The following is a 12,998-nucleotide window of genomic DNA, read 5'->3' as shown; positions in this document are numbered from 1 at the left end:
CTCTGTTATCTAATTGACTTAATGTATAATGAATTTTTCTTTTACACTTTTACACTAAGCACGTTGAAGTTCATTATGCACAATGTCACTTTATCACATTCAATGTGCAGTCTGTTTTATATGTTTATTAGAACTACTCAACCCACTCAGGAAATATGGGGAGTGCAGTGATTCGAAAAAACAGCTATAAAAGGTTATCCTTTTTCAATGTTTTTAATCATTATTAAGGTGTGTAGAACAGTAAAACATCGGTTGTCTATTGCACAATAAAACGTATTATAGCTGCAGCTATGCGTATTAATGTACTTTGCCTCCTACGGGTGTGAACGTGTTACACTTTCACATTTGTGTGTGCCGTGCAGTGCCTGCCCCAGAGTGAGTACATTCGCTGTTCTTTTTGTGATATATATTTGAAATTCATTTTAAAATCAACAGTTTGTTACATTAATCATTGTATAAAAACAATGTAACGAAATGGGAACATATATATATAAACACGTATGTAATATATGAATATCTATATATGCTTTTGAAAATCATTTTAAATGAGAAAAATGCTGATCGAGAGATATAGACAGTTGCATTAAAATGAGAAAACGTATTCAACTGTCCACTTTAATGTACACGTTAGTCAAGGTCATGCATGTTCTCTGGTCTTCCTGCAGCACCACATGGGATCAAGTCACTCTAAATAAAATATGAATTTCTTCCCTTCCGAAAATTCAGATATTCAGATTATTAAACACAAAATTGGCCATTAATCACCTAAGCCATCATTGTACTCCCTTACAATGGCCAATGCATATTATCTCATTAGTTCCACGAGTTACCTATCCATGGCACGAACACGATAGTATCAAAAAATGTTCTCATCACCGGCACTCTTTGGAATTTGAGCAATTCAGAGCAAATACATCTAATGTCCGAGTACTCCTCAGATTAGGATGTAGGATTTCCTCTGAGTTTATTTTCATAAAAATACACAGACCAACAACGTTGGAGTATAAGATTGCATCTTTCTCTATTTTCAGGCTTGCATTCAAATGATGGTCAATTTCATTTCAGACATGGTCAGTCGCTGAGGATGGCCATAAATCATTTAAGAGCTTTTAATTGATTTCTTGCGTTAACAGCAGACTGACATTTGCCTCAGACATGAAAATTGATTATTTTAATTGATGACACTTTTTCATTTATAACATTGTTCTAGGAGGAAGAAAGGCGCACAGCATCAGTCCTGGCAAGAAAAGAGGAAGAGAAGAAGCGCGAAGGTCATAAATTGGCCTTGGTGAAGGTATTTTCTACATTGTGTTTACGTAATGAAGTTTAAAATTGCAGCAAAAGTTAAGTAACAACAATACCTACCCTGAGGGATCAAGAGGGAATACTATTTTACTTTTCTGAGAAAGTATCATTGTGCAAATATTTTACTTAGCAGTGGTTGGAAATTATTTGCTGGCCATTTTTAGACCAAATCCCTTAACAATCACGGGAATGGGGGCGAAGGAGGGGGGAGTAATTTTCTAAACACCCAATTCAGTAAACACTGTCAAGAAAAGTGACAGCACTACTTTTACCCATCCGGGGGATTTTGGTGTATTTCCAAGGCTGAAAGGTAGGATGGAGCATAATTATCATAATATGCATATCCTATTGCCTTAACAAACCGGACAATATCACCAACACCATGACACAAATCCAACATCCTTTACACACAATATGAAAATAGAAATAAGTGCATATAGTCTGGGAATTTTGGCATATACAGTGCCCAATAGTGGCTAGAATTTCCTTTCCAAAATGGCAGATACTGTTCTGCCTGTTGCTTTTCCTCCTGCTTTTGGCAGAGCAGCATGGTAGGCAACCACGACAGTGAGTATACTGTGAACGATATGCAGCTGGTCATATTCCATCAGAGGGCACATCATGTGTCCGTCAAGATTACACATGCTGTGTGAGGGTGCAGGAGTAAGGCCCGGACATGAATGTGGCATTGTTTTGGTTATAAACCTTTATTTATACAAAAACAGGGTGTTTCCTTCCCTTAAAGAAAATAAGGAAAACTGTCAGAATGTCCAAAGGAAAATAGTATATCATTATTGTGTCCCCAAACCCTACTTCTGACCCTAACACTAGTAACTAATGACTAACGTGCATGAACTCCAAAACTCCAAAGTAAACTAGTAGTGACAGTTCTTGTCACTTCAAAGTTCTCAAAGTCTCAAGTGTTCAATGGAAAACAAATTATTTTAAATGTCTTAATACTCTTCAGGGTCCCAAACCCTCTTTTCAATGGTGCGAGTCCCAGGCTCACAGTGCGTGTTCAACACGCCCTGGTTCACTCTCCTGCAAGCATGTGGTCCTCTCTCACTTCCTTTAGTTATGTTCAAGGTCCGAGACCCTCTTGTTCTCTGTCTCTCATCGAGGAGCGCGTCCCAGCGTCGCACAGTACTTTCAGGGTCCGTGACCCTTCTCAAATGCTTTCCACACTTCTCCCTTGGCTTTCCCAGACCTCAAGCCCTTCTCGGTATGCCCATGTACCTTTTTATCTTGGTTTGCATCTTCTGAGGGACGGTGCTCTTCTGTGAGGCTCCGGCAGCAGTTGGAGACTTGGCTTTGCTGTTCATTGCATTGCTGCAGCTTTTGGCGTCCTTCTCGGAGTGGCTACGCTGGGCATTGCTGTTCAACGGTTCGGGGACACCTGGAGGTTGATTCGGGTACCTGCTCGTACCGTCCCTTCTTCCTGGACTACCAGCGGAATTCCTCTGTGCGCAGCATCACCCCCTTCTCTACCGGGCTTGCCGGTGCAGTTCTCGCAGCTGCTTGTTGGCTGACGGAGGCTCTCGACTCTCCTCCTCAGAGGGTAGCTTTCTCCCAGTGTTCCATGCTGACAGGGATTTGAACTCCCGCTCTTCCCTGTTGGGTTGTTCTGGACCAGTCAAATATTATTGAAGACTAGACCGTTCACCCCGGTTCTCTGGAGTGATCTGCATCCTCTTGGGCATCTTCTTCTTCGCAGTACTTGTGTAATCTTTACATGGAAAACCAATAGTGGCCCCTGGTATTCTATTCAGTTCTGAGGTATTAAGTTGACTGACTGTACAACAAAGAATGTTGGCCCTATCTGAAGATAGGAAAGAAGGTTTGCTCTTTAGAAAAATCGGGGGTTTGAGATAAAGTGGGATTATACTGCATTCTCTTGGAAGAGTCGTCCCTAATACCATAAAGGGCTTCCTCTCATATATGATCCCCCCTGTGTACCACCTGCAGGGGGATTATTGTACTGTGGAGGCACCACCCTGGCCCCATGGGAAAGGTCTCTCCCTAGGGGAGAAGGGCTGACATCCTCAGATTTATCACAGCTGATGTAATTACGTTTTTAAAATAGTGGGGAAATCATGTTTTGGGATTTATTTATTGCAATACTAGTTGTTGGATCTGGGTGCGAGACTAAAAACTATTTGTGGCTACCTGCGCTTTTTATCAAAGCACTAGAAGCCAAGGGGAATCCTGTGAGCATATAGTACATGTTGCTTTGTGTTGTGGCATCTGTTATTTGTGAAACAACAGATTGGGAGCTTTATGTGATGAAATGACTACTGCTCTGCAGAAGTGTAGGGATGACTATTGAATACAATTCCTATTCAGCCCAACACTAATACTAAACTAGCAGTGGTCCTAGTCATAAAGTTGAAACGGGCACAACCCCACATGTACATCTCCTTTGTCTTCTAAGGCACAGCAGGCAGGACATGCTATACTCTTATGAGGTGTGTGAGTTATTACCGAAGCATCCAAAGGAACAATTGTGTTGTGGTACAAAAATAAAAATGTCCAACCATGGTTCTACTTTAATTAAACTAGAAATACAAACTAATCAAAAAGACTATCCGCCAACCCTGTCTAAGAAATCACAAAGAATGTAGACTTTGACATAAAGGGGACACTCAAGGTTGAAGAGAGGCATACACGGGCACTGATTTAAGCAGCATTTAACAAAGTATTTGAAAATGTCTCTAAAAAGTTAGAGAAGGGAGTATTAAAAATTATTGTAGCGGCTCAACAGCTTCGAGCCAGACTTCTATGGGCTATAAATGGGTCGAAGTCGGGGTCAAGACATTTAAGTTGGTGATTCTAACTACATCGTGGGTGTTGCGACAGTCTAGTCGGTTCAATATGGTCTAACGATTCGGTGCAGTCCTGTACTGGTGATCGGCTCAAATTGAGTGAAAAAACCAAGAGGGTTTTGCTCGAGTGGGTTTAAAGAGATCCAGCAGCATGAAATGATTTTACAATGGCGATTGGATTGACAAATTCGTAAATGGCAAAGGCAGCTCCTGGTGTTTGCAGAGGCTCAGAAGTGGAAAGAAAGAGCCCAGAGCTGGTGCTTGACTTCTCTGGGTGTCGGTGGGACTCTGTCCAGGCTCTCCAGAGACAAGGAAAGTCTTCTTTTCTCCACTTCCCAACCAGGAGATTTTGTAGGGAGCACTTATAGGGTTCTGTAAACTCAGAGGAACAGGTCCTTGGTGCTGGAGGTCTTGGTGGCAGTAGTCCAGCCAGCAGTCAACAAAATATTCCATTAGAAAGGTTAGGGAGGAGAGCTTGCCTCTTTCTCCAGCATGGGGTCTGGCATGGATTCACATGCTCATGAATATTCCCTGTCGTCAGGCTGGGAATCCTCGGTAAAGAAAAAATCAGTATCAGTTTCGTTTCTGATCTGTCTTTCATAGTAGTAACCAATCACTGATCTCTGCGTCATACTGACCACAGCCAATGACTGCCATCCCCCTAAGCCCCGCCTCTGGCAGCCATCTTCAGATTTTTACCGCACGTTCAAGAGTTGGGAGTCCTCGTGCTTAGCTCTCGAGCTTTTGCTGCGTGTTTCGCGCTTTTTCATATTTTTTCGGTTAATCGAGCCTCAAGCTCCACCGTTTCTACTCCCGTTAACGGGTACCCGTTGCGGGATTTTCCTTCGCCCCTCAAGGGTGAAGATTTCGTCGAATCAACCTCTTGGAGGATTCCAGAAGATTTGCGGCCTACTTCGAGATGGCCCAGGACGCGAGTTCGTCACCCGGACCCAAGCTGTTTTGCAGCTGCCCTGGATGCGGGCTGCAGAATGTGTTTAAGGAGGACGAACATTCGCGATGCCTCTACTGTCTTCATGGGGACAAGACTCATGTAGAGAAGGTCTGCCAGTTCTGCAAGAACTTGTTGGAGCGGACCATGAGGGACCGTCGATCCCGTCTCGCCAGCTGGTTGGAGAAGGGCTCAACGGGTGAGAAGAAGAAGAAAGGGTCCGAGTGGGCTTCTAAGTCCTGTGCGGGCGCCCCGGCGACGGGGGCCCAACACCAGGCCAAGCGCTGCGAGTCCGCTGGCTCCGGGAGCGCCGAAAGGTCGGGCTCTTCGGTCGCCAGGCAGGGCGCACCTTCCCCGGCACCTTCAACCACGAGCCAGCGCTCCGGTTCGGGGAAGAGGAAGTCCGAGACCCCGGGTAAGCTTCGCGAGAAGCCCCGTCCGATCTCGGGAGAGGGGGAGCGAGGCGTCGCCCCTCCCCCTAAGGAGAAGGCCCAGGAAGCACCTAAGGTGGTGAAGGCCCCTACCCAGCAGGCAAAGGCCTCTATCGAGGCGATTGCGGCAACTCTGGCCAAGCCAGCGGAGACTGCCTCCGGGACTAGAGTTTCCCTGCCGCCAAGGAGGGAATCCTCTTTTCAGCCCATCGTCATGGCCCCCGTGATGGAAAAAAGGGGGGGGGCCACGGTAGCCTCCTCGAGCTCGGAGTCAGCCTCGGAGGGGGAACTGACCGAGGTCGCGAGGAATCTCGAAGTACAATTCGAGAAGGTTCGGTCCCGGAAGGAAGATCCTCGGGAGATAACCAAGGAAGACGACGATGGCGAGGAAGAGCAGCCTTCCCTTCCGGCGCAGCCGGAACCTAGGCCTCAGGATAGCTCGGCGGCCATTTTGTTTGCGATCCAGTCCTTATGCTCTGACATAAGGACGAGATTACCACGGCCAAGGCTGGAGGACCCGCAACCTGGCCCGTCGGGAAGTCCTCACAACAAACGACGGAGGACCCAACCCTCTCCTCCGCTCGCCCCCGTAAGGCCTGCAGTTCCCTCCTCATCCTCCCACGAGTCGGGAGATGCCGGTGCGGTGGGCTCGACGACGGGTTCTGAGGGCGACGACGACGGAACAGGTCTCCCGTCGCACGGGCATCTCCGCCCGACGAGATTGGCTTATTCCACGCCATGATCGCCAGGGCGTCCGAATTGTTCCAGCTCTGCCCGGAGGAGCAGAAAAAGGAAGGTTTCCTCTATCAGCGCCGGGAGGCCAAGAGGAAGACTGTCATCGCGGTGCCTCTAATCGATGACATCTGGGAGGAGGGCCTGTCGGTACTCAAGAACCCCTCCACGGCACCAGCCAAACGGGACAGGTACGAGAAGAAGTACCGGGTCCCTGAGACCGCCCCCCCTGTGCCTCAGGGCCCAGCCAACGCCAGACTCGGTCGTCTCGGCTGCGGCGAAGAAGAAAGCGGCGGGGTCAGGAGCCTCAACATCGAATTCCCCTCCGGACGGGGAGGGAAAGAAGTTGGACGCCATGGGGCGACGGGTCATTTCGTCGGCGGCGACGACGATCAAAGCGGCCAACGCCCTGGCGATCGTGGCCCGTTATGACAGGGAGCTCTGGTTTAAGCTGGCCCCCATATTGGACTTCCTACCGGACGCCAAGAGGTCCGAGGCCCTGGAAATACTTCAAGACGGCGAGGTGGCGTCGGACCACGCCATAACGGTGGCAACCGATATTGCCGATACCGGGTTCTGCCAGCTGGGCAACAGAGTTTGCCTACGACGACGGGGTTGGCTCCGGGCGACCGACTTCCATCAGGACGTCCAGACCAGGGTGTTGGACATGCCGTTCGACGGCAGCAACTTGTTCGGGAAGCCATAAAGACGGACATGGAGACGGCCCGCACCCTAGGAGCCCTTCAGCAACGACGGCCCTTTCGGAGCTCCGGAGGCAGACAGGGGGCCTCCAAGGGATCCAGAGGTGGCTCGTCGTCTTACCGCCAGGCGGCACGCTCCTCGTCTCAGGAGGCCTACAGGGGTCGCAGCAAGCAGGGAGCGCCTTGCCGCCATCGGCAAGGTGGCCAGGGCGGCAAGGCCACCACCTCCAAGCAGGTCTGAACCGGCCGTGGCCTCGGGCCCCCACCGAAGCACCCCGGTGGGAGGCCGGCTGACGAAGTTTGTCGGCGTGTGTAAATCCATCTCCACCGATCGTTGGGTGCTGGATACCCTGGCAAGAGGACACTCTATCGAATTCCTGAAGAAGTGCCCTCACGTTCCACCTGTGGCCAGGAAGGAAAATCACGTCCCGCAACTGCTGTTGGAAGTACGGGCGATGCTCAGGAAAGGTGCCATCGAGCCCGTCCCGAAGAGGCTCCGGGGCTCCGGGGTGTACTCAAGGTACTTCCTCGTCAGGAAGAAGAGGGGCGGCTGGCGCCCCATCCTGGACCTTCGTCGTTTGAACAAATACATCAGGTCACAAAAGTTCAGGATGGTCACCCTCCAGCACCTGCTGGGACAGCTGGAGGAAGGCGACTTTCTATCGTCGCTGGACCTGGAGGATGCATACTTGCACGTTCCCATCCTCAGAAGTCACCGAAAGTTCCTCAGGTTCGTCGTCCAGGGACGCCACTACCAATTCAGAGCACTGCCGTTCGGATTGAAGTCGGCCCCCAGGGTCTTTACCAAGTGCCTAGTACCTGTGGCGGCGCGGCTGCGCCTGCAGGGGATTCACGTCTACCCCTACCTGGACGACTGGCTCATCCTCTCATCGAACACACTGCGAGGACCGTCCAGCTACTCACAGATATGGGATTCGCCATAAATTACACAAAGTCCAACCTGGTGCCGTCGCAGGTGGCCCTGTTTCTGGGAGCGAAGCTCGATACAGTGAGGCGCCTGGCGGCACCGTCAGAAGAACGGACGAAGACCATTCTGGGCAAAGTGCAGCGGCTGCTAGCCACGGATGTGGCCAGGGTGAGGTCCATCAAGTCCCTCCTGGGGATGATGTCCTCTTGCATCTACCTGGTGCGCCTATGCAGACTACGGATGCGCCCTCTTCAAGAATTTCTCGACGCCCGTTGGATGCAGGCGACGGGCATCTTCGAAGACAGGGTCCCCCTCAATGAGGTGTTCCGGCGGGCGATTCAGTGGTGGGGCGTTCGAGCGCACCTCACGGCGGGCAAGGACTTTCAGACGCTGGCGTACCAGGAGACGGTGACGACGGACGCTTCCCTGGAAGGTTGGGGCGCCCACACCGGAGATCTCCACGCAAGAGGCCTCTGGCTCCAGGAGGAGAAGCTCCTGCACATCAACATCCTGGAACTCTGAGCCGTGTTCTAGGCTCTCCTCCCGTCGCTCAAGTGCAAGGTGGTGCGGATCTTCACGGACAACACCACGACAATGTTTTACATAAGGAAGCAGGGAGGTACCAGATCCCCAGCCCTATCCAAGGAGGCACAGGATCTGTGGCACTGGGTGGTCGCCCAGGGGATGTTCCTGGTTCCCTTCCACCTGGCAGGAGAAAGAAACACCATCGCCGACTCGCTCAGCAGGGAGCTGCGCACGTGTCACGAGTGGGAGCTGTGCCAGGATCAGGTGGATCAACTCTTCTGACGATGGAACCCAAATCGACCTGTTCACAACAGCGACGAACTCGAAGTGCCAGAGGTTCGCCAGCAGGTTTCCCCAGCCGAGAAGCATGGGCGATGCGTTCTCGTTCCCCTGGGACGGCCTATACCTGTATGCGTTCCCTCCGTTGCCGTTGCTGCTTCGACTCATCAACCAGCTCAAGAGGTCCCGGTGCAGGATGATCCTCGTCGCACCGGCGTGGCCGAGGCAGATCTGGTTCCCGGACCTTCTGGACTTGTCAACGTCCCCATCCATCAAGCTGTCGGCGGTTGCGGATCTCCTCTCTAGAGAAGGAGGCGCCATCTTCCACCACGACCCGGCGACGCTGAACCTGCAGGCTTGGCTCCCGCAGCGCTAGAGTTTGGAGGGTACGATATACCGGCCGACTGCAGAGAGGTTCTTGCAAAGGCCAGGGCGTCCTCGACTCTCAAATGCTACTGTCACAAGTGGAAGAGGTTTTCGATCTGGTGCCGAGCACAGAAGATCAACCCCCTACGGATTACGGCCCCTCAAGTGCTGCCGTACCTGCTATCGCTGGCAAAGGCTGGGCTAGCCCATGCCTCCATTAAGATTCATCTGGCGGCGATCTCCAGATATACCAGAACCACAGGACGGACGTCCCTGTGATCCCATCGACTGGTGAAAGAGTTTATGAAAGGACTGTTCCGGTCGTTCCCGCCGGTGAAGGCCCCGGCCCCGGCGTGGGAACTTAACGTGGTGCTGACTAGGCTCATGGGGCCCCCATTCGAGCCGATGCACTCCGCACCGATGAAGTTTGTGTCGTGGAAGACTGCATTCCTGGTGGCCATTACCTCCGCACGACGAGTGGGAGAGATCCAGACCCTATCCTGCAAAGCACCGTACTTGACTTTCCATGCCTCGAGGGTGGTGCTTAGTACGCACCCCTCCTTTATGCCCAAGGTGCCATCGGGCTTCCATCTTAACGAGCCCCTGGTGTTACCTGTTTTCTTCCCGTCTCCTTCGTCGCCAGCCGAGAGGACTTTGCACTCGCTGGATGTGGCTAGAGCGCTGAAGTTCTACGTGGACCGCACGAAGAGTTTTCGGAGGACATCACAGCTGTTTGTGAACTTTGGACCTGTGAATCAAGGGAAGGCTCTCTCGAAGTCTTCTATTTCCAGGTGGCTCTCCGGCTGCATCATGCACTGCCACCGGTTGGCTAACCGACCGATGCCAGGCCGTCCGAGAGCCCATTCGACCAGAGCGATCGCTGCTACTACTGCGTTCCTATCTGGTGTGCCCCTGCTGGACATCTGCAGGGCTGCTACGTGGAGGTCGACGCACACCTTCACGAGATTCTACTGTGTCGATCGGGATTCCAGGGAGGAGTCCAGGGTCGGCCAAGCAGTGCTGCGCAACCTGTTCGCTTAAGGTGAGCCTGGTGAGGAGGTAAGAGATGCTTAATGTTGAGTTGTTGTATTGCTTAATGTTGAGCCTTTGCCACCTCCCGTGGTTGTGCATGTGTGTACTGCTTGTATTCTTATATTCATGAGCATGTGAATCCATGCCAGACCCCATGCTGGAGAAGGAACAAGTTACTTACCTGTAACTGTTGTTCTCCAGCATGGGTCTGGCATGGATTCACATGCGAACCCTCCCGCCTACCCCTCTGCGGCTCTTCACTTGGTCATACTGCCACTTCACATGCTACCAAATCTGAAGATGGCTGCCAGAGGCGGGGCTTAGGGAGATGGCAGTCATTGGCTGTGGTCAGTATGACGCAGAGATCAGTGATTGGTTACTACTACGAAAGACAGATCAGAAACGAAACTGATACTGATTTTTTCTTTACCGAGGATTCCCAGCCTGACGACGGGGAATATTCATGAGCATGTGAATCCATGCCAGACCCATGCTGGAGAACAACAGTTACAGGTAAGTAACTTGTTCCTTCTTTAAGATCTTGGTCTTCACTTCTCTACAGAAGACTTTGGAGCAGACTGTATTCCCAATTAGCTTTCAGATGAATCCTTCTTCAATTGCCAAATGATGGATCAGCTAAGCGTAGAGCCCCTCCCTTATATAGGTAAAATACCACTGCAGTTTGGCCCAATGCTAGCCCTCTGTTGGGGGTCCAATCCTGTCTGCTGTTTCAGAATCTTCTAGCCTCATGATGTCATACTCAGAGGTCTTTGTTTGCAGGAAATAGAGAGAGGGACAGTATGTTTTGGAGCCCTACGAAAATTCAAGATGGTTGAACCCCTCTCTCCCTGGAACATTCTCTCCTTGGCTAATCTAATCTTCTCCACCCTCTTCCCTTGTCTGCCTACATCAAAAGGTCTCTGTTAATTAGGTGACAACCCTTTCTGAGTGAAGACAAAGACTTTTGCTGGGTACCAACCTTAACTGTTTTTTTTTTTTTTGGAGGAACACAGTCCCACACAGTGAATACACAAGAGCTCCTCGCTAGGAAAGTCACAAATAAGCAAGTCGAAAATGACCACGGTAGATTTTGACCAAGGTGTTTGTGTGGTCCAAGTGCACCCCATGTCACAACCAGAAATGACTTGTATTTAGATTTGTCATCTATATGTTACCATTTACCTAGGCACAAACCACAAGGCAGCTGCTGAGAAGCGTCACCATGCAGCTCAATGAAAACACTATGCTTTTGTAACATGAAGTATGATGAGGGAGGAGGGTACTGATTAGAAGACCTCACTTTCAGATGCAGAGCTACCCACATCATTTTATTTTTAAAAATCGAAAAAAGCTCAGGCTATTCTTCCCACACAGATGGAATTCTGACACACTTTGATAGCACGGAATGTTCAAAAGGTTGTATTGTTTTTAGTGTTACCAGCAACCTTCAAAATATGTGCTCAGCTATAGTTTTTAAGGTCTTTTAAACTTGACACTAATGGTGAATAAAAATCTTTTTGTCATATCTTCGATAGCCGGAAAATAAGCGTGCAGTGGCGTAAATGATGAAGCAATGCCACAGTGGTAATCAAACATTGTTACCAATGCATAGGTGGAAGAAATGAGAACTATGAAAACTTAACAGGCTACCGTTGATGTCAATGAGGTCATTTAAAATAGCTGAGTTTCCTCCTATAGAACCAACTACATCTCAAGAAAAGCTGAAGGCCAACAAAGATGGGAAATGTGCTGCTTCAATGTTATGTTATGTGGATTTATACCATGCACCACGGCCATTTTCATGGTCTCCAGGCACTTACGTGGCTCTGTAAGAAATTGGGTGGGGCTGGTTAGTGTGGCAAGAGGGATAGGATTGAGGTTGTGCTCTTCTGTTGATTGCAGAACCAGGAGAAACTGGCATCTGCTTGTGTCGGTTTTCTGAGTGAGCTTTGGGCTTGTTGTGTCTGGAGAGGATAACGGTCAGTGTTGGGGTTGTTTGCAGCTTTGTGTTCTTGTGGTGGGTGTGGGGCTTGTGTGTTTTGTGTGTAGTAGGGCTTGTCCTTTGGGCATGTGTAGTATGTGGGAGGTATGTGGGAGAGAACGGAGCAAGGGGGTGGGTAATAGGCTTAGGCTCAGGTTGTGTGGTTGTTTTATTATCGGTTCCACGATCCGCACTGTCCCATATTTGCCTGGGATCTGGTGTATGATTTGCGTGGGCGCTAATTTTTATGCTCGTCTCAGTGAAATGAATAGCCAGGTTTTCAGTCGTTTTCTGATGGTTAGGTGGTCTTCTGTCGTTTTTGTTCCCTTCGTTATCAAGTTCCATAGTTTGGCTATCAAATGGGAGAATGCGGTTCCTTCGAATGTCCTTTTCTCGTTGTGTTTCAATTCAATTTGGACGTCGTTGCTTAATCTTGGGTTTCTTCCTGGTTGGTAGCGGTTAATTTTGGTTTGGAGAAATTCGGTCCTTGTTCGTGTCGTGATTTGTGGGAGATTTAGAGGGGTTTAAAGATGTGTTCTTTTACTGGAAGCCAGTGTAGGCGTCTCAGGGATGGTGTGATGTGGTCTCTTCTGCTTAGTCCCAGGAATAGTCTTGCTCCAGTATTTTGGATCATTGACCTACTAAATAAGGGTTTTTGTTGTGTAGCGGACCTGGTTCTTCCTTCTTTAATAAATCTCCCAGCAAGATAATTTCTCTTGTTTTTCTTTTCTGCCGTTTTTATGAGAAGAGATTCACAAGGGAACAAATAAAAAGTAAAAAAAAAAAATTAACATCAGTCAACACAACCTTCCTTTCTATTAAATATCTAAGATCTATGCTGAATTCTCCACTAATGCAAAAAAGCACAGAAACGGGACGATCAAAAACCTAGTCTAAAAACAGAATATTGGCTGGCTAGAGAAACTGAGGTTAATTGACCTGAATTA

At 49.5% G+C, this 12,998-nt stretch overlaps 1 protein-coding gene across 1 annotated transcript in view; it reads left to right on the top strand.

Annotated features, from left to right (window-relative positions):
• The window catches only part of LRRC49 (leucine rich repeat containing 49), a 1,414,487-nt gene that overhangs the window by 1,109,620 nt on the left and 291,869 nt on the right, over positions 1 to 12,998 (top strand). The window contains exon 11 of the mRNA XM_069624757.1: positions 1,211 to 1,294. Coding sequence (XP_069480858.1) covers positions 1,211 to 1,294 — 84 coding nt within the window. The remainder of the gene's footprint in view (positions 1 to 1,210; positions 1,295 to 12,998) is intronic.

This window comes from Ambystoma mexicanum, chromosome 11 (genome assembly GCF_040938575.1).
Source record: "Ambystoma mexicanum isolate Mex_15411 chromosome 11, UKY_AmexF1_1, whole genome shotgun sequence".
NCBI lineage: Eukaryota > Metazoa > Chordata > Amphibia > Caudata > Ambystomatidae > Ambystoma > Ambystoma mexicanum.
The sequence above is the reverse complement of the archived record's forward strand: the minus strand, read 5'-3'. Positions and strand labels throughout refer to the sequence as shown.